This window comes from Nannospalax galili, unplaced genomic scaffold (assembly GCF_000622305.1).
Source record: "Nannospalax galili isolate Female #2095 unplaced genomic scaffold, S.galili_v1.0 scaffold668, whole genome shotgun sequence".
Taxonomy (NCBI): Eukaryota; Metazoa; Chordata; class Mammalia; order Rodentia; family Spalacidae; genus Nannospalax; species Nannospalax galili.
The window spans coordinates 1,013,331-1,032,826 of NW_008358090.1; the positions used below are offsets into that span (position 1 = coordinate 1,013,331).

The window sequence follows — 19,496 nt, forward strand, 5'->3', positions numbered from 1 at the left end:
CATGGCCTCAATGAGTCAAACGGAGAAATGACAAAACCATGCCTCTGGCTTTTCTGCAGAGAAGTGCATCCTGAATAGCTATAACACAATGCAAAAAGTTGCACAGAGGAAGAGGAAGCATGCACTTACCTAGGACCGCCTCCACAGTGTTGCCAGCAGGGTCCAGTGGGAGAGCTCGAGCAGGGAGGGTAGGCAGAGCAGTTGGGGAGGAGCTACCTGAGCCAGTGCTTGACGCCAGGCTAGATGCCACACTGGAGCTTACACTGGGAACCAGCGGGTGAACCACTGAGAACACAGCAAGGTGATTCTGTTAAAAAAAAAAAACAAACAACATGAGCAGGTGCCATCAGCCTCACGACATAGCACAGACACTACAGAGGGACAGGCACTTTCCCAGAGTGGCACACAAAGCACGGACAGCCAACATCTTATCCCACTGTCACTCAGGCAGGTAGCAAAAGGATCTGGAAAAAGGATTCACCTGTCCATAAAACCTATCCAGTAGGCACACAAACCTGTCATAGATAGGCCAGGGGCTAGGAGTCTGGCAGCATTACTCCCAGATCTCCCGGAAGTCTCTTTTGCCCCTCCCAGTTCTTACCCCCTCAGTGACCAGCAAAGTGAAAAATGGGGACATTTGACATCATCTCTATCTGATAGGCAACAGATAAAAACAAGTCACATGATATCAAATAAGTGCCCAGTAAAGTGGAGAATGATGTGTACAAGAAAAAAACCCAAAAATCAGCCAGGACAGAGCTTCAAAGCTGGAGCTCCCAACAGCTGCCAGGTAAGAGAAGGTGAACTGCAAGGTCACCATGTAGTCAGGAATCAAAAAACACATGAAAACCATTTTTTTGTTTGTTTTTGAGAGAGGGTCTCCCTGGAAACCCCAGCTGGCCTTGAATACACAGAGAACCACCTGCCTCTGCCTCCCGAGTGCTGGGATTAATGGCATGCGCTACCATACCCGGCTGAAAACTAGGCGTTTTTTGTTTTGTTTTGTTTTTTGTCACTTTGAGACAGGGTCTCCCTGTAGTCCCAGCTGACCTGAACTCACTATGTAGACCAGGATGGCTTTGAACTCACAGAGATCCACCTGCCTCTGCCTCCCAAGTGATAGTACTAAAGGTGTGTGCCACCACGCCCAGCCATTTTTTGTTTTTTTTAAAATTATTTTTAATTTTATGTGTATGCATGTAGGTAAGTGCACCCGTGCCGTGCAATGCCCTCAGAGGACAGAAGAGGCTGTCAGATACCCTGGAACTGGAGCTGGAACTGGAGCTACAGACAACTGTTAGCTGCCATGTGGGTGCTGGGATTCAAACCCGGGTCTTCTGCAAGAACAGTCAGCGTTCTTAGCCACAGAGCCATTTCTCCAGCCCCGGAAAACCAGCTTTATAAAGAGGTCTTTGCACACCTTGGTGTGATGTCTTCCAAATAAAACAGAATATTAACCTCTGGGGGGAGGGGCATCACAAGGGGACTGGCTTCAACTAATTTTCGTAAGGAAAAATAATAAAAACCATAATAAAAACCTCAAGGTGCTGGAGTGGTGGCACACACCTTTAATTCCAATACCTAGGAAACAGAGACAGGAGGGTATCTGTGAGATTGAAGCCAGCCTGGCCTATATAGCAAATTTCAGGCCAGCTAGGGCTATAGAGAGCCTAACTGGAAAACAAAACAAAACAGCAACAACAACAACAACAAAAAACCCACAACAGCTTGGAGCAGTGGCACATGCCTTTAATCTCAGCACTTGGGAGGCAGAGGCAGGCGGATCTCTATAAGATTAAAGCCTACCTGGTTTATATAGTTCCAGGCTAGTTGTGGCTACAGACGAAAACACAAACGAAAAAAGCCTACAACAAAAATCTCAAGGTATGGGGCTGGAGAGATGGCTCACTGGTTACTGTTCTTGCAGAAGACCCAGGTTTGATTCCCAGCACCCACATGGCAACTAACAACTGTCCGTCAATTCCAGGGGATCTGACAGCCCCTTCTGTCCTCTGTGGGCATTGTACAACATGGGTGCACTTATCTACGTGCAGGCACTACACTCATACACATAAAATAATAAAATATTTTTTTTAAAAACCCTCAAGGTACCTCTCAGAAGGGCCAGAATCCAGATATTTTCCTCCAGTCTGGAGGGAGCTACTGCCCAGTACAGGGACAAGGCTCTACCACAGTGACCCAATATAATGTAGCTTGCAGACAGCATCCTGCCTATAAACCTTGGGTAAAGATACCCCAGGCCACCCCTCTCCCTGATCTTGAAGCTGATTCTCCTCCAGGGAGAGACCTGGACACAGGGATTGTTCAGGAATATACACCTAGGGATCCAGGCATTGTCAGAGAACACTCAGGGATCCAGGAATCCAGAGTCACTCAGGCGGAACTCCTGTGTGGATAGAGGGAACAAGTAGAACAGCTGAGGGTGCTTAGCATGGCTGGGTACTATGGATACTCACATCCAAATCAAACCCATGAGATGAGCCTAGGATCTTCACATTGAAAGAAACAGCCCATGAATCCTGGGTCTTATCACACTTCAGTGAGCCAATGCTGGGATACCCACATCCCTCATGAGTGTGTGGCCCCACAAGGGCACCCAGTGACCCCACATTCAGGATTGAAAAGAAATGTCAGGGCTAAAGAGTGAACAGGTGGTCTTTATCAGCAAAATGCACAGCCACTGGCGAGAGGCTGAAGAAAATGGCCACCAGCACACAGAGAGCCAACTCTTGGTGACACATCACAGTTGAGGATCGATAGCTCAGAGACATCCCCATCATCCAAGTACCACTAGTGGAAGCTGCAGGCACATCTGCCCTGTCTCTTAGCCACCACCTTTACCAGTGGGCCCAGCCCAAATACTCAGGCCAGTGATGAGCTGGCCCTACTTGGTCAGGCTGAGGTCCATCCCAAGACAACTGAAAGGACAATGTCCTAGGACCTAATCATTCTGAACATGCTCTGCCCCTCTTTACCTACCCACTTTAAACTTCATACATCACCTAAGTCCAACACTACTAAGAGTGTGTCACCCTCAAAAGGGTCCTGGCTCAGAAGGGAAGGAACTTCAGGCCTATGTGCCTGGGGTCAAAGGAAAGTCTGTGCTTTGTTACCTCTGGGACTTTAAAAGAAATCCTGAGACTGCTGAGAGCACAGAAGTTGGCACAATGCCACTGCCAAACCATCAATATGGCTGGTCTGAGAGCAGTGCATAAACCAAACTAGTGGCTTAGGCAGGTGATCTCAAGCCCCACATTGTGAATACAACCGCAGTAATAGTAAACTGGACTGTGAGACACCAGGGCCTTATCTCCCTCCTTCCTAGGTGTGTGTATAAGGGAGATAGTCACACCTAGGCTTCTCAATATCAGCCCATTGAGGCCATGTCATCCTTCCGAATCACAACAGCAGAGGATACACCCGTATCCCTGAAAGAATTCCAGGAGACTGCTTGATCCTGAAAATCAGTAACAACAATCAGGAACAGGTCCTTTTCCCTCAGAGTCACAATGGTCACATATGTACAACCACAATGGGTCAACTGTGGGGGTCCCCATCAACAAGAAGGTCAGATACAGCTGGCTAGGGCCAGAGAGGCATCATGTTTCCTCCAAAGTCAGCTTTGTCCACTGGGCTTTTCTCTCTCCTCCTTTCCTTCTCTTTTTTTGTTTTTTGTTTGTTCATTTGCTTTGTTGGATTTTTTTTTTGGGGGGGGGTCTTTTCGAGACAGGGTTTCCCTATAGCCCCGGCTGTCCTGGAACTCACTATGTAGACCAGGCTGGCTTTGAACTCAAGAGATCTGCCTGCCTCTGCCTCGGGAGTACTGGGATTAAAGGCATGCACCACCACACCCGACTCTTCTTTTTTTGTTGTTATAAAATGTACACAGAGTATGGGGCTGGAGAGATGGCTCAGCAGTTAAGAACACTGGTTGTTCTTGCAGAAGACCAGGGTTCAAATCCCAGTACCCACATGGCAGCTAACAACTGTCCATAACTCCAGTCCCAGGGGATCCAACAGCCTCTTCTGACCTCCACGGGCATTGTACAACACGGGTGCACTTACCTACACGCAGGCAATACATGCATACACATAAAATAAAAATAATAATAAAATTTTTAAAAAATGTACACAGGGTAAAATTCACCATCTTAACCATCCTTGGTTTTTATTACATTTTTTTGAGTATGTGTGTGTGTATGTATAGGGGCATGCATGTGGAGGCCAGAGGACAAGTTGCAGTTGATTCTCACCTTCCACTATGTGGGTTCCATGGGATTACCTTCAGGTTGCGGGGCATAGCAACAAGAGCTTTTTACCCTTGAGCTGTGTTGCTGGATCTCACACATACTAGACAAGCACTCTGCCACTGAGCTACATCCCTAGCTTTTTTGTTTTGTTTTTTGAGACAGAGTCTCCCTATACTTCTAGCTGGTCCAGAACTTGCTATGTAAACCAGGCTGCCTTCAATTTCAGAGATCCACTGGCCCCTGCCTCCCAAGTATAGGAATTAAAGGTATATGCTACCATAACTGGCTTCCCAGATTTAAGTTTAAAATTAAAAAAAAAAAAATTTTATTATTTTTATTTTATGTGTACAAGTGTATTGCCTGCACATATGTGAGTGCCCTCGTGTCATGCAATGCTGTGGAGGTCAGAAGAGGGCTTCAGATTCCCCTGGAACTGGAGTTAAGGACAGTTGGTAGCCACCACGAGGGTGCTAGGAATCAAACCCAGGTCCTCTGTAAGAGCAGTCAGTGCTCTTAACCGCTGAGCCATCTCTCCAGACCCAAAATTTGTTTTATTTTTAAGTTTTTAAGTATGTGTATGTCTACATGGGTGCAGTAAAGTCAGAGGAACTGGAGTTAAAAATGGTTATGAATGCTGGGTGTGGTGGCGCACGCCTTTCATCCCAGCACTTGTGAGGCAGAGACAGGCGGATCTCTGTGAGCTCAAGGCCAGCCTGGTCTACATTAGTGAGTTCCAGGACAGCTGGGGCTACAGGGAGACCCTGTCTCAAAAAGACCGAAAAAAAAAAAAAAAAAAAAAAGGTTATAAGTGCCATGTGGATGCTGTGAATCAACACTGGTCCTCTGCAAGAGTAGCAAGTGCTCTTAACAGCTGAACCATCTTTTTTCCTTTGGTCTTTTTGAGAGAGAACTGGCCTAGAACTCACTATGTAGACCAGGCTAGCCTTGAACACACAGAGATCCACTTGCCTCTGCCTCCCAAGTGCTGGGATTAAAGGTGTTTACCACCATGCTCGGTTTTTGTTTTTAACTTTTTGTTTGTTTTTTTTTTTTTGGTCTTTTTGAGACTGGGTCTCCCTATAGCCCCAGCTGTCCTAGAACTCACTAGGCTGACCAGGCTGGCTTTGAACTCACAGAGATCCGCCTGCCTCTGCCTCCCAAGTGCTGGGATGAAAGGCGTGCACCACCACTCCTGGCTTCTTTTTTAACTTTCAAGACAGGCCCAGGTTGGCCTTCAACTTACTCTGTAGTCCCAACAGGCCTTGAATTCACAGTGATCTGGATCTCAGTGTACATTTGTGTAGCATTAATTACATTCACCCTTGTGTAAACACCAGCACCAGGGGTCTCCAGAACCTTTGACCTTTCCCAACTGAGACTTTGTTCTTGTGACTCACAGTACCTTTTTCTTCCTCTGTGCCCTGGCTCATATGAGGACAATAGAAAACACAGGAAGAATAAAAATTCCCCCACAGACAGGAGACATGACAGTTCACCCAGAACAATCTTTGAGCCAGTACTGACTATTTTATTTATTTTAGACAGTTTCCCTGTAGCTCCAACTGGTCTGGAAATCACCATGTAGACTGGGCTGGCCTCAATATCATAAGGATTCACCTGTCTCTGCCTCCTGAGTGTTGAGATTATATTACCATTATGTTCAGTTTATTTATTTTTGAGATAGGGTCTCACTATGTAGCCCAGTCTGGCTTTGAACTCATGATCTTCCTGCCTCAGCCTCCTGAGTTTTAGGATTTGGGATTATAGGCATGAGCCACTGTGCCTTGTCACACTCGCTATTCTTTCATAGTGAAGAGAAAAAAGAAATGATGCTGATTCCTTAGGGCAGCAGTGTCAAGAAAATTAAATATGTTTCCTAAAACAGGCAACTTAGTTTGAACCAATATATGGAAGCCATGTTGGTTGGGGAGAGGCCTCAGGATTTGGGGCCACAGGGTCTGGGGAAAGCAAAATGGAGCCTCAATGAATACTCCGACAAGCTGTGTTCCCTTGGATGGGAGGCTCCCAAAATCTACTGATGTTCACTCCTGGAGACAAGTCAGGCCCACAAGCATGGGAGTATGGGCTGAAGTGGTCCCCAAATCCATATGAGGGACACCTTACCACCAGGTTGTGACCTAATCTGGACACACAGTCTTTTATAGACATTGATAGGTTAAAATGACCCAAAAAAAGACCAAAAAAAAAAAAAAAAAAGAGAGAGAGAGAGAGAGAGAGAGAGAGAGAGATGAGGACACATACACTGAAGGAGGACCACCTGAGGGCACAAGGCCCCAGGAGAGCCAAGCTTGTCCACACCTTGACCTCAGCCTCTGCCTGAAACACTTGTTACAGTGGCTTTAGCCAGATGATACACGGGTTCTGAAGGATACCTATGTTTCCCACAGAGAACACTACTATACCGCTTCAGTTTTGTTGATTCCAAGGTAGGATACAAATTTTTTTTTTTTGGTCTTTTTGAGACAGGGTCTCTCTGTAGCCCCAGCTGTCCTGGAACTCACTATGTAGACCAGGCTGGCCTTGAACTCACAGAGATTCACCTGCCTCTGCCTCCCAAGTGCTGGGATTAAAGGCATGTGCCACCACACCAGCATGATACAAATATTTTAAACAATAAAAGGACACATGGACACAAGCAAAAGAAAAAAATAATTAGAGAGCAAACAGACATTCCACTGGAGATTTAGCTCAGTGGTAGAGCAGGACCACACATGTAAGGAAAGGCCTAAAAGAAAGGCTACGCTGTCCACCAGCATGGTCACATGGTCCCAGGACTGTACCTGCTTATTGTCTTCGCTGGCTTTCTGGCTTCCTTCAGCAGGAGAATCTTTTCGTTTGGCCTGCAACACAAAGACCATTCAATCATGTTAGAAAAGGCACAGGAGACACATCCCCTGAAAACACAAAGACCCAAGGTTCACTCAGAATTTAGAAAATACTAGAGCTGGTGTGCTGGGGCAGGCCTTGTAATTCCAGCATTAGGCAGGCTGAGGCAGGAAAATCACAAGTTTTAGATCAGCGTGGGCTACATAGTGAGACCTTGTCTCAAAAACACAAAACAGCAGGCCAGTGTTAGCACACCCCTTTAATCCCAGCACTGGGGAGGCAGAGGTAGGCAGGTGAATCTCTGTGTGATCAAGGCCAGCATGGTCTGCATATCAAGTTCCAGGCCAGCAGGGGCAACTTAGAAACTTAGAAAAATATCAACTCTAGGCTGGGTGTGGTGGCACACGCCTTTAATCCCAGCACTTGGGAGGCAGAGGCAGGCAGATCTTTGTGAGTTCTGGGTCTACATAGTGAGTTCCAGGACAGCTGGAGCTACAGGGAGACTCTGTCTCAAAAAGACCAAAAAAAAAAAAAAAAAAAAAAAAATCAATCCCTCCTCACCAAAACAAAAACAACCCCCACTTCCCCATGAAACAAAACATTTAGAAAGTGCAAATCCAGCTGGGTGTGGTGGCACACACCTGTAGTCCCAGCACTTGGGAGGCAGAGGCAGGTAGATCTCTGTGAGTTCATGGCCAGCCTAGTCTACATAGTGAGTTCCAGGCCAGCTGGGGGTACAGGGAGACCCTGTTTCAAAAAAACAAAACAAAAAAATAAGTGTGAATCCTTGAACACTTGTGAGGCAAGAAGGTATTTTCATGACTTCTATCCACTGGCACCCAAAGTCCCTCCTCCACATTTGGACACCAATCTCTGACTCAGAACTGTTCTGTGGGGCACTGCACATGTACCATGGGTCATGGAGTTATTTAATAAAAAGGGCTGGGCCTTAGCATATAAATTCTACCACATTAATGGAAGGCCCATGAAGTAGCCAAATTCAGGGACATCATGCCTAAAGCTGCTGTGGGGATGCTGGAGTCAGGAACCCTGGCCTCCTGTTTGGTCCAAATGACCCTAGGCCTGACCCTGCAAAGAAGGGTGGGTGTTACCAAGAGAGGCCTAGCTGTGCTTTCTTGAAGGAAGGCAGGTCCAGGCATTCAAAGTGGCCCTGTAAGGGTTTTGTGAGAGCTACACATATTTCTGTGGAGGGAAACGGTCAATCCCAACAGCATGGAGTGCCAGGCAGTGGCTGAGGCACAAAGCAGGAGTGAATGAAGAGATGCTGCCTCCTGACCGTTCCTATAAATGGGGACAGAAACCCCAGACAGGCATCTCAACCCAGGACCACTCATGCTCAAGGAGAGGGACCCCCTCCCCAAGACATCTTGCTGACCCCAGAGTGGGAAAGATCATCACAGAAGGTACAGGAAGTGTATTATCAGAGTCTAACCTGGGTACTCTGGGACATCCCCTGAGCTGAGACTGGCAGAGGACACCTGCTATACCACAGACAGATTCAGAACCTGCCCCTGCCAGCCACAAAGGACCATCCTCTGATGGAGGGGGAGACAGAGCAGTTGTGACTGAATCCCAGACTACAGACTACAGGATACTTTCAGAGACTCAGGATCTGCCAATAAGGTCCAATGTCCACTCAACACAAGTGGCTCCAACTGGCCTGGGCAAGAACGTGCAGTGGTACCTTGAAACTCTGCTCAACAAATTCAGGGACAGTTCTTTTTAATTTTTTTTTTTTTTTTTTTTGTATCTGTGTGCTTGTGTGAGTGTTTGTCACATGTGTGTCGCCTTGGTGGCTAGAATAGAGTATGGAATCCCCTGGTGCTGAAGTTATAGAAGATTGTGAGCCACCATGCGGACACTGAGAATGAACTCATAGCCTCTGAAAGAGCAGAAAAAACTCAACCTCTGATTATCTCTCCAGCCCCAAATTCAGAACATTTCAATGTCATGCAAACAGTCTTAAACATCAGCTTTAATCTATTTTTTTAAAAACAGGATAAAATCCTGTCCCCATGATGAGATTCCTTCTTCAGAGATCCACTCTAGTGGTTGACCATGGTGGGGATGGGGAAATGCTTTATTTCTAAGTCAGAGAGCTAGAAGCAAACCTTATTTGTCCTTCCTCATCATACCCATCAGACAGAACCTGGAATGCTGGGTGACATGGGCTAGAGAAGCCACACCAGATACCATTTACTGATGACTCTCATCTGCCCAGGACCCTGAAGGTGCCCATGAGGACTCTGTAACAATGAAGGCAAGGTACCCAGCACCTGCTAAGGCAAAACCACATAAGCCAGGACTAGGAGTTTGTCCTGATCAAGCCCAGGCAAGAACATAGCCAGGATTCTGGAATCAAAACTCTACAAGCAGAATGTCCTCAAACACACCACCTAGATGCCACATCATCTCTGTCCCCAACAGTGCTATTATGCCAAGTAATGCCTACTTACGCTTCCAGGTTGGCTGCTGTGGGTCGAGGTACTATTGGAGTTGAGATCGCGGCAGCTCCAGTCAGTCACCATTCCCAGGCTCTCTACAGAGAAAGAGGAACAGCTGGCATTGAGATGCTACTATGTGGCCCACAAGATGAGGTCTTCACGCCCCAAGAAGCCAGGGCTGAGAGTACACGGTGATATCATAATCATCTCCCTTCTGTGGGATGGATGGCAGGCCAGACCAAACAGTGCCATTTAATTTTTTTTTTTTTTTTTTTTTTTTTTTTTTTGTGACTTCAGCTGTGATTGTATGGTGGTATTAGGGTTTTAAACCAGTGACAGGGTCTCCTAGTCCCAGCCTGCCTAGAAGTCATTATGTGGACCAGGCTGGACTCAATCTCACAGAGATCTGCCTGCCTCTGCCTCCTGAGGGCTGGGATTAAAGATTTATTTTATTTATTCATTTTTAAGATTTATTTTTAGGGACTGGAGAGAGCTCAGCGGTTAAGAGCATTTGCTACTCTTACAGAGGAACTGGATTCAGTTCCCAGCACCTACAAGGTAGACAATTATCTGTAACTCCAATTCCAGTGTATCTAACACCCTCTTTTGCCCTCTGTGGACACCAGGCTTGCACATGGTATACATATATACATTCAGGCAAGACACTCATACACATAAAAGTAAGTAAATCTTTTAAAAAATACTTTTATTTTTAACTATATGTATGCATGTGTGTCTGTGTATGGATATGTGCCTGTAAGTAGAGGTGCCTGCAGAGTACAGAGGTATTGATCCCCTGGAGCTAGAGTGTCAGGTGGTTGTGAGCTGCCTGATATGGGTGCTGGGAACTCAACTCAGGTCCTCTGCAAAAAACTGCAAGCCCTCTTAACCACTGAGCCATGCTCTGAAGACCCAAGATAGCACTACTTATATGTAACAATTTTAACATGAGAATCAATGTCTCAAATGTGAACAGGAACCAGCTATCATTCCCACCCAGTCAGAAAGTGAAGCTTGAGATCACCAACTACCTTATAATCACTGGAATCCAAACTTTAGAGCTGGGAGGATGGCCTTGGGAACCTGTTATGGGCCTGTATGACAACAACGACCACTAGGCTCTGGCCCCAGCTGGCCATGCCTGCTTAAGAGACTTTGGGGCCTCCCTCAGCTACAGTAGACAGATACTGACTCCATAAAGTTACTGCCACTTGGCCCCAGTAGAACAGCAGCTCAGCGCAAGGTATAGATGAGTATGGATAGGATGTATGGCAGAAGGATTTGAATCCCTATGAGGTAGGTGGGGCCTAGCAGGCCTGAGACAAGGGTCCTCCTGAGCTCTGCAAGTCTGGCCTGTGCCAGGTACAGAGAGCAAGGCAGGTCCAGTCCATGTGACAGTAACCCTCTCCCTCTCCCTGGCCCCATCCCAATCATCTAAATGGGCATTCCAGTATGTCTGGGTGTGGCCAGTTCTGGATCAGGTACCAAGCCCCCACCCCTTTTCCAATCCCCACAGTTGACTCTGGATGAGTCAAAACCCCCTAGTGACAATCTGCTGAACGTGACATGTCTCCACATAGTGGCTGGGGTGGTCCCCTGGGAAGGTGAAGGTTGTTTACTTACTCTCAATATGTGCAAAAGCACAGAAAGGACCCCGAGGGCAATAGCCAGTTTGGCGCATGTCATTGCATTTCGTAGATTTGTAGATCTAGGAAATAAGACAAAATATGGAGGCTGTGATAAATCTAGGTTTCTGTGAGAAGAGTGGAGAGGGTCTCCCAGAACAGAGAAGCAAGCAATCAAAGACTGGTGGACACTACCAGCTGCAGAATGGATCTGCAGTGTCCTCAAAGGCCCATGGGTTGAAGGCCTGGTTCTCAGTACTGAGAGATGGTGGAACCTCTATGAGACAAGACCTAGTAGGAGGCCCCGAGATCAATGAGGCATGTGCTGGAGGGGGCAGGCCCAAAGAAACAGGACCACTTGATTATGGGTGGAACCTCCTAAACTGTAAGGTAGACTTTCTTTCTAATGATGGAAAGCTGATCAGCACACTGACCCTCGGTCCTGAATATCCTCCTCTCTGCACAAACTGTAAGCCAGGGATAAGCCTGTTCATCAGACCTCCAAGCAAAGCCATTCCTCTAGTTGACACTTCCAGGAAGAGGTGTCTCTGTGTGGTATAGAGCAGAAGCTCAAGCAATGTCTCTTCAATTAATACAAGCATCTATCTTGTGACTAAACTGCCCACTACTTCACAAAGGGCAATACATTCACTATGGGGACTTGGAAAAGAGAAAAGCCTTGAATCCAGGAACTTCACCCCAGGGACTGACATCTGCCCAGGTATCAAAATGACAACACCCACCCAGCTGTTCAGAGAAGGACATGGCAATAGTACCCCTGCACCAGTGGACTTAGCCCCATGCCCTTCAGGTTCCCCCAGCCTTGCCCCAGCTCTCTGCAGACTCCAGGCCTCAAGGACAGTTAGTTTGCTTATTCATTTTAACCCAAATCTGAGTGTGCTCTGCTTGGTGACTTAGCAGCAAGAGAGAACTTGTCAGGCTAGGGCCAAACCTATCCAGAACATTCCGCAGGACAGACAGGCCCTGTTCATCCTGGGGATGACTTCTAAACCCCTGGAACATCCTGATTAGTAAGTGTCTGTTGCCTGGGCCTAGGCAGTTCATTCACACAGCACTCAAGATGGGGCTGTGGGCCACGTGGAGTCAACTGGACCTCAGCAGGTCCTAGAAATAGGGCAGCCAGGGCTGGGGGGCCAAATCCCAGTAAAGACTGCCCCCACTGCCAAGGCTCAGAAGAGTTCCCCTGCTAGCCCCACTCTTTGTATGTAGTCCCATCTGTTATGAGAAGTAGTAGTACCATCCTCACTTCATGTGCCCCATCCTACCTCCCACCTCCTCAGCCATTTTAATGTATCTCATAGTGTAATGGATCACTACTAAGCAGTGTTTGTGAGTTCTGTAAGCCCTTCTAGTGAGTACTCTGAGAGGATCCCAGACATAGTAAGGCTCTTGTGGGCAACCAACGATCCTGGCCAGGCCCTGGTCAATGCCTACCTCAGGCAAAGCCTACCTCAGGATGAAACTGCTGCTCCGTGCGGGAATGGCAGTACTGACAGTTGTCCCCACTGTCACACCGTGAAGGCTCGCCCCATTCATCACCATGCTTCACACTAGGGCAGGGCGTGGACCTGGGGACAGAAACAGTGTACCAGGTTGTGCAGCAATTTCCTGAGATAAAATCTTCCCTCTTGGCAGGAAGCTTGTAAAGATGTAAGATGTTCTAAAGGAAAATAAATCTTAATTCCATCCTGCAGGAGAGATCCTTAAACTCAGGAAGTAAACAACTGCTTCAGAAGTCCTAAAACTGACCAGAAACACTAGCTCCTCCCTTCACAAGCATCTATAAGCAGTAAGGATTGCTGAGATACTCTCTCAGACCAACTAAGCCACTTGGAAGAAGCAGAGAGCCTGCCTGACAGAGGCTCAGACCAACTGAGCTGCCTGGAAGAGACATTCTCCAACCTGTTGAGCTGCCTGCAAGTTGTGTGTGCTCCAGGTTTCCAAATTTCATGAGCTGTTACCCATGCTGTGGTAGGCTTTTGGTGATGCAGCTGTCTTTGAGGCATTTCTGTTCTTGTAAGTAACCCCAATAAATTCACTGATCCACCAACTAGACTTTGGTCTGTCATTGATTCCCTATCTGGATTTAGTATAGGTTTTTTTCACATCTCCCCAGGAACAGTGTCAGAAAACACTGATACTGGCAGAATCTGGCTCCCAGCACAGGAGGCAGAAGGCAGTGTCCCTGCAGTTGACTATGTTTTCTTTACTCAATTATTCATCCTTTTCATGAGGACATCCATTAATTCTCTCAGGGTAGGCAGTGGTGACAACAAAGACACTAATTATTTTTAGTTTTCTACTCAGGTCTCTTGATCCTGAAGCTCCTCAGAGAACAATTTAGTAACAAACCAACCAACCATCTTTGTTGGTCAGAAGGACCCTCAAGGGGACTTGTAATTATTACAAAGAGGAGAAAATAGCCCTCTGTAAAGAAAAGGTATGGGCTGGAAGGAGGAAGCCAGGGGACTCAGACCCTGGGCTACTCTGAGTACAGACTGTAAGTCCAAGGAGGAGCTGGAAGGGGCAGCTAAGGGTGGCTTTGGAAGAGGTGAAACCAACAGTCTAGTGGGACCCCAGTCCAGAGGCAGGTGATAGTCAAAAGAGCAAGTTTGGCATCCCATGAGACACTAAGTCTTCTGGACCCAGCGCTCTACCATCACCCTAGCACCTTACATCTCAGTGAAGCCAAAGGTGCCATGTGCTGGGCACAATCCTTACATTCCAGAGACAGTAGTTACCAGAGGTGCCAGTGGAAGCACACACAGGTCGCAGTCAATCTGGCCGGTGGGGAGTTCCCAGCTGTGGTCCTTACTGCCTGACAAGAGAGCTGCAAGAGGGGTCATTCAGGAGCCACCGGGCATTAGTGCAGAGAGGCCTGGGCCTCATCTCTGTCCTCACTTATCCCTGTGACAGATGTCCAGGCCTTCACTTTGCCTCTAGTAAGGTCAACCCATTAAGACATTTTCCTTGCCTGCCAGGTGACAGTTCTGAGCAGGGATCCCTCAATGGAGGAATCCTAATAGTGGGCAGCTCTGAGACAACAAGCTTAGAAAATGCTCCCCCTCCCCTGGCATGGGGCGCAAGAGACTCATAGGAAGAATGTGGAGAAGAAGCCTTATTACCCTGCATCTGTTAGGTAGAGGGAGGTACAGGAGCCACAGAGTGGTCAAGCCAATGGCTGCAATAAAGATAGAAATGTCGAGTCAGAGGGGATTCCTGATGGGGTGGGACACCTGGAAGTGGCTCAGGGTCCTGCCTATGGTCCCTGGGCTCACCTGTACTGGAACCTCCTGGGGTTCCGCCGGCGGTCTCGGCTGTTGTGATAGTGTGGACAGGCGTAGCCTTGGCGGCATAGGCGTGGTGGCTTCGGACACTGCTCAGTCTTATAGCTGCCCAATACGAAGTTAGTGTCTGTAAAACAGACACAAGGAATGCCTTGAGAGCTCACAGCAATGCTAGGCGCAACAGCCAAAAAGCCAGACAGCCACACGTCCATTCACAACACAGCAGATAAGTAAACAGGGTCCAGCCACAAGGACAGACAGACCTACTGCAATGTGGACCACCCCAAAGACATTACATACAGAAGGAGATGCCAGGTACAAGGTCATAAGTGTGACCCACATACAGGAGATGTGCAGAACAGGAAAATCCTGTGACAGGGTCACAGGAGGCCAGAAAAATCCTGCTAACCAGATGGGACTCTTTAGGGAATGAAAAAACACTCAAATGTGGAGAAAGTCTACTGGAAATATACTAGAGAGCTTACTTAGTATGTGCAAATCTGTGTTTGATCACCAGCACCACATAAAACCAGGCATGATGGTACATGCCTCTAATCCCATCACTCAAGAGGTGTAGGCAGGAGCATCAAAAGCTCAAGACTATTCTTGGTTACACAGCAAGTTTAGGGCCAGCCTAGGCAACATGAGATCCTGTCTCAAAAAGAAAAACAGTTCCAACTATAGTGAGGTTGATGGTCATACAAGTGTGTGGCTGTACTAAAAATCACTGGTATGCCAGGCATGGTGGCACACACCTGTAATCCTAGCACTCAGGAGGCAGAGGCAGGTGGACCTCTGTGTGTTCAAGGCAAGCCTGGTCTACATAGTGAGTTCCAGGCCAGCTGGAGCTGTAGAGAAACCCTATCTCAAAAAGACCCCCCGCGCCCCCCCAAAATCACTAATGAGGAGCCACGTGTGGAGCATACACCTTTAATCCCAACACTTGGGAGGTAGAGGCGGGCAGATCTCTGTGAGATGGAGGCCATCCTGGTCTCCATATCCAGTTCCTAGGACAGCTGTGGCTACAGGGAGACCCTGTCTCAAAAAGACATAAATAAATAAGTAAATAAATAAACAAACAAACAAATAACTGATGAGGGCCTGCAGAGATGGCTCATTAGTTAAGAGCACCAGTTGCTCTTGCAGAAGACCCAGGTTCAATTCCCAGCACCCACATGGTGGCTAACAACTATCCATAATTCCAGTTCCAGGGGAATCCAATGGCCTCTTCAAACTCTGCTGGCACTGCATGGCACCGGCGCACTTACACACATGTAGGCAATACACACATACACATAAAAACTTTTTTTAAAGTATTTTTTTAATGACTGGGCATGGTGGCGCACACCTTTGATCCTAGCACTTGGGAGGCAGAGGCTGGTGGATCTTTGTGAGTTCAAGGCCAGCCTGGTCTACATGGTGAGTTCCAGGACAGCTGGGGCTACAAGGAGGCCCTGTCTAAAAAAAAAAAAAAAAAAAAAAAAAAAAATCACTGATAGCTGGGCATAGTGGCTCACGCCTTTAATCCCAGCACTTAGGAGGCAGAGGCAGATGTATCTCTGTGAGTTCAAGGTCAGCCTGGTCTACATAGCTAGCTCCAGGCCAGCTGGGGCTACAGGGAGAACCTGTCTCAAAAAGACCAGAAAAAAAAAATCACTGAGGAGCTGGGTAGATGGCTCAATGGTTTAAGTGCTTGCCATGCAAGCATGAGGACCAGAGTTTAGGTCCCCAGAACCTACATAAATGCCAGGCAGAAACAGTGAGTTCTGGGTACAATTGAGAGACCCTGCCTCAAAGAATATGGGGGACAGTGATCAATGATGGCTTCTGATGTCAACCTCAGGTTTCTACATAATCGCACATGCATGCACACTCACCCACAAACACAAAAACATGCATATATATACACACATGCACATCACACACACACATACACATAAGAAAAAAGGCCAGCTTTGAGGCTGGAGAGATGGCTCAGTGGTTAAGAACACTGGTTGTTCTTGCAGAAGACCTGGGTTCAAATCCCAGCACCCACATGACAGCTAACAACTGTCCATAACTCTAGTCCCAGAGGATCCGACAGCCTCTTCTGACCTCCATGGGCATTGCACGACATGGGTGCGCTTACCTACTACATGCAGAAAATACATGCATACATATAAAATAAAAATAATGAAATTTTTTTTAAAAAAACAGCTTTTTGACTCGTGCCTTTCCCCAGTTCATTAGACCACTTGCATTCTTGTTGAGTGTCATCTTTCTTAATAAACTACATCTCTTTATTACTTTTTAAGACAGGTCTCCTGGTAACCCCAGCTAGTCTGGAACTCCCTATTGTAGATCAGGCTGGCCTCAATCCCACAGAGATCCTGCCTCTGCTTCCCAAGTGCTGGGACTAAAGGTGTGCTCTACCACAACCAGTATAACCAACTTTTTAAAAAACAGGGTACGTATTCCAGGCTATCTTCAAACTTAATCCTTCTGCATCACTTCCCCAGTGCTAGGATTTTAGGTGTCAGACTAAAATGTGCTGCTCAGATGTGTGTGTGTGTGTGTGTGTGTGTGTGTGTGTGTGTGTGTGTACACAGGTGATTGAACCCTGCATATGCTAGGCAAGTGCTCTACCATGCAATGCTCAGATTTGTGTGCATGTGTGTGTGTCTTTTACTTTCTATTTTGAACCAGGGTCTCACTAAATTCCTGAGGCTCTGTAGCCCAGATTGGACTAGACTTTCTGAACTTATTAGTTCTGCCTCAGTCTCCTAAATAAAATTACAGGTATACCACCACACCCAGCTCAATAGCTACAGTTAACTCTTTGAAACTGTCTTGTTATTAGTCCAGGATAGGATCAAGTTCATGATCCTCCTGCTTCAGCCTCCTCAGTGCTGGGATTACAAGAGTGTACCACTACAACTAGTTTAAAAATGGTCAACCCCCAGGATAGAAAGATGGCTCAGCAGTTAAGAGCACTGACTGCTCTTGCAGAGGACCCAGGTTTGATTCTCAGCACCCACATGGTAGCTACCAACCATCCTTAACTCCAGTATTGGCTGGGCGTGGTGGCGCACACCTTTAACCCCAGCACTCAGGAGGTAGAGGCAGGAGGATCTCTGTGAGTTCAAGGCTAGCCTGGTCTACATAGTGAGTTCCAGGACAGCTGGGGCTGCAGGGAGACACTGTCTCAAATTAAAAAAAAAAAAAAAAAGGTCAACCTCACCAGGCGTAGTGGCACATGCCTTTAATTCCAGCACTTGGAATGCAGAGACAGGCAGATCTTCCTGAGTTCAAGGCTAGCCTGGTCTACTATGTAGAGTGTTCCAGGTCAGCTGTGGCTACAAGAAGACCCTGTCTCAAAAAGACAAAGAAGGCAGGCGTGGTGGCACACATCTGTAGTCCCAGCACTTGGGAGGCAGAGGCAGGCGGATCTCTCTGAATTCAAGGCCAGCCTGCTCTACATAGTGAGTTCCAGGATAGCTGGGGCTACAGGGAGACCCTGCTTCAGAAAGACAAAAAAAAAGGAAAAAAATGAAATATACTTGTCTTTTACATGCCTTTAATTCTAGCACTCAGGAGGCAGCCATACAAACAACTCTACATAGTGAGTTCAGGCCAGCTGGGGCTACAAGGGAGACCCTGTCTCAAAAAGAAGAAAGGAAAAGAAAGGGAAAAAAAAGGTCAACTTTATGTCACATGGAATTTTTTTTTTTTTTTTTTTTTTTGGTCTTTTTGAGACAGAGTCTCCTTGTAGCTCCAGCTGCCTAGAACTCACTCTGTAGAACAGGCTGGCCTTGAACTCACAGAGGATCCACCTGTTTCTGCCTCCCGAGTGCTGGGATTATGTCACATGAATTTTAACTAAAAACAAAACAAAGAACAAAGTCAACAGTCATTTAAAAGAACATGAGTGAAGATCCTTAAGATCACCCCCTTTTCATTCGTTCTTTCCGGCTGAGCTGGAGTCCTGGTGTGTCAAGTTCACCCTACAGTAACATGGGGACCATCATCTTCCACCTGTGGCACTGGACTAGATGCCCACTTGGGAGGTGGAGGGCAGATCCTCCCAACATGGAGACTGATGAGTGGAACAGGAAAATGACAAGAACAGAAGAAACCAAACATGAAGCTAACACCATCCCCCAGCTGAACACCTCATATTATCTCTGAACTAGGGACAGACTGATGCACATCTCTCTCTCTTGAACAGGGAGAGGCTGGGCAGGCAGGTATTCCTTCCCCAACACCTTTGACATGACCAGAGGCCACAACTTGTCAGCACTTTGGGGTAAGGAACCCAGTGTGAATCATAGGGGTGCCAGCCAACATAGTGGGGGAACCACAGTAAGAGGTAGAGGTAGGAGTTAGAAATAGCTCCACAGTCATGTTTCTTAATTTATCCCCAGCTCATTTCACTTTACCCAGTGAAAGAGACAATGTAAGAAGAGAATCCACAGCTGGAATACCTGCAATTTGAAGTACTGCTTATGTACCAGAAAGCCCTGAGCAAAGCAAGACGGAGGGGACATATTCTGACAATGTATTTTTCTTAAAATTTCACTGCTCATATGGTACACTGAGAAGGAAGGAAAGATAACACACACTCCTACCTATGAGTGTGGAGTTCCCTTTTGAGGTGAAGGGAATATTCTAGAACTATACAGATACTGGTGATTATATCATTGTGAATACAAGCTGACCTTTCCTCTTCCTGGTCCTTTGCATCCAGACCAACTCCGCTCCTCAGTGCAGTCCCCAGGAGCCCTTGAGGCCGCTTTCTGCCCCCATCTTCCTTTGCATCTCTGGGTGGCAAGGACACCAGCTACTCTAGACCAACATTTTTCCTGGGCCCGGCTCCCAGGCCAGTCCAATCCCCAAATTCCTCAGGCCAAAATCTTTCCTGGAGGGATCCAGACCTTAAGAGAAAGCCTGAGAGCATCTGATCCTCATCTGACTTGGGCCTCTGTGGGAACTCCTGAAGAC

The 19,496-nt window shown here is 47.1% G+C and overlaps 1 protein-coding gene across 4 annotated transcripts in view; it reads right to left on the reverse strand.

The window, feature by feature from the left end:
- Positions 1-19,496, reverse strand: part of Unkl (unk like zinc finger) — a 49,552-nt gene that overhangs the window by 12,131 nt on the left and 17,925 nt on the right. For all 4 annotated transcript variants that reach the window (XM_017795121.2, XM_008856166.2, XM_008856168.2 and 1 more), the window contains exons 5-10: positions 14,508-14,643; positions 12,680-12,797; positions 11,207-11,291; positions 9,596-9,678; positions 7,073-7,132; positions 130-307 (exon numbers count right to left, since the gene is read on the reverse strand). In XM_017795121.2, the coding sequence (XP_017650610.1) occupies positions 130-307; positions 7,073-7,132; positions 9,596-9,678; positions 11,207-11,291; positions 12,680-12,797; positions 14,508-14,643 (660 nt within the window). The remainder of the gene's footprint in view (positions 1-129; positions 308-7,072; positions 7,133-9,595; positions 9,679-11,206; positions 11,292-12,679; positions 12,798-14,507; positions 14,644-19,496) is intronic.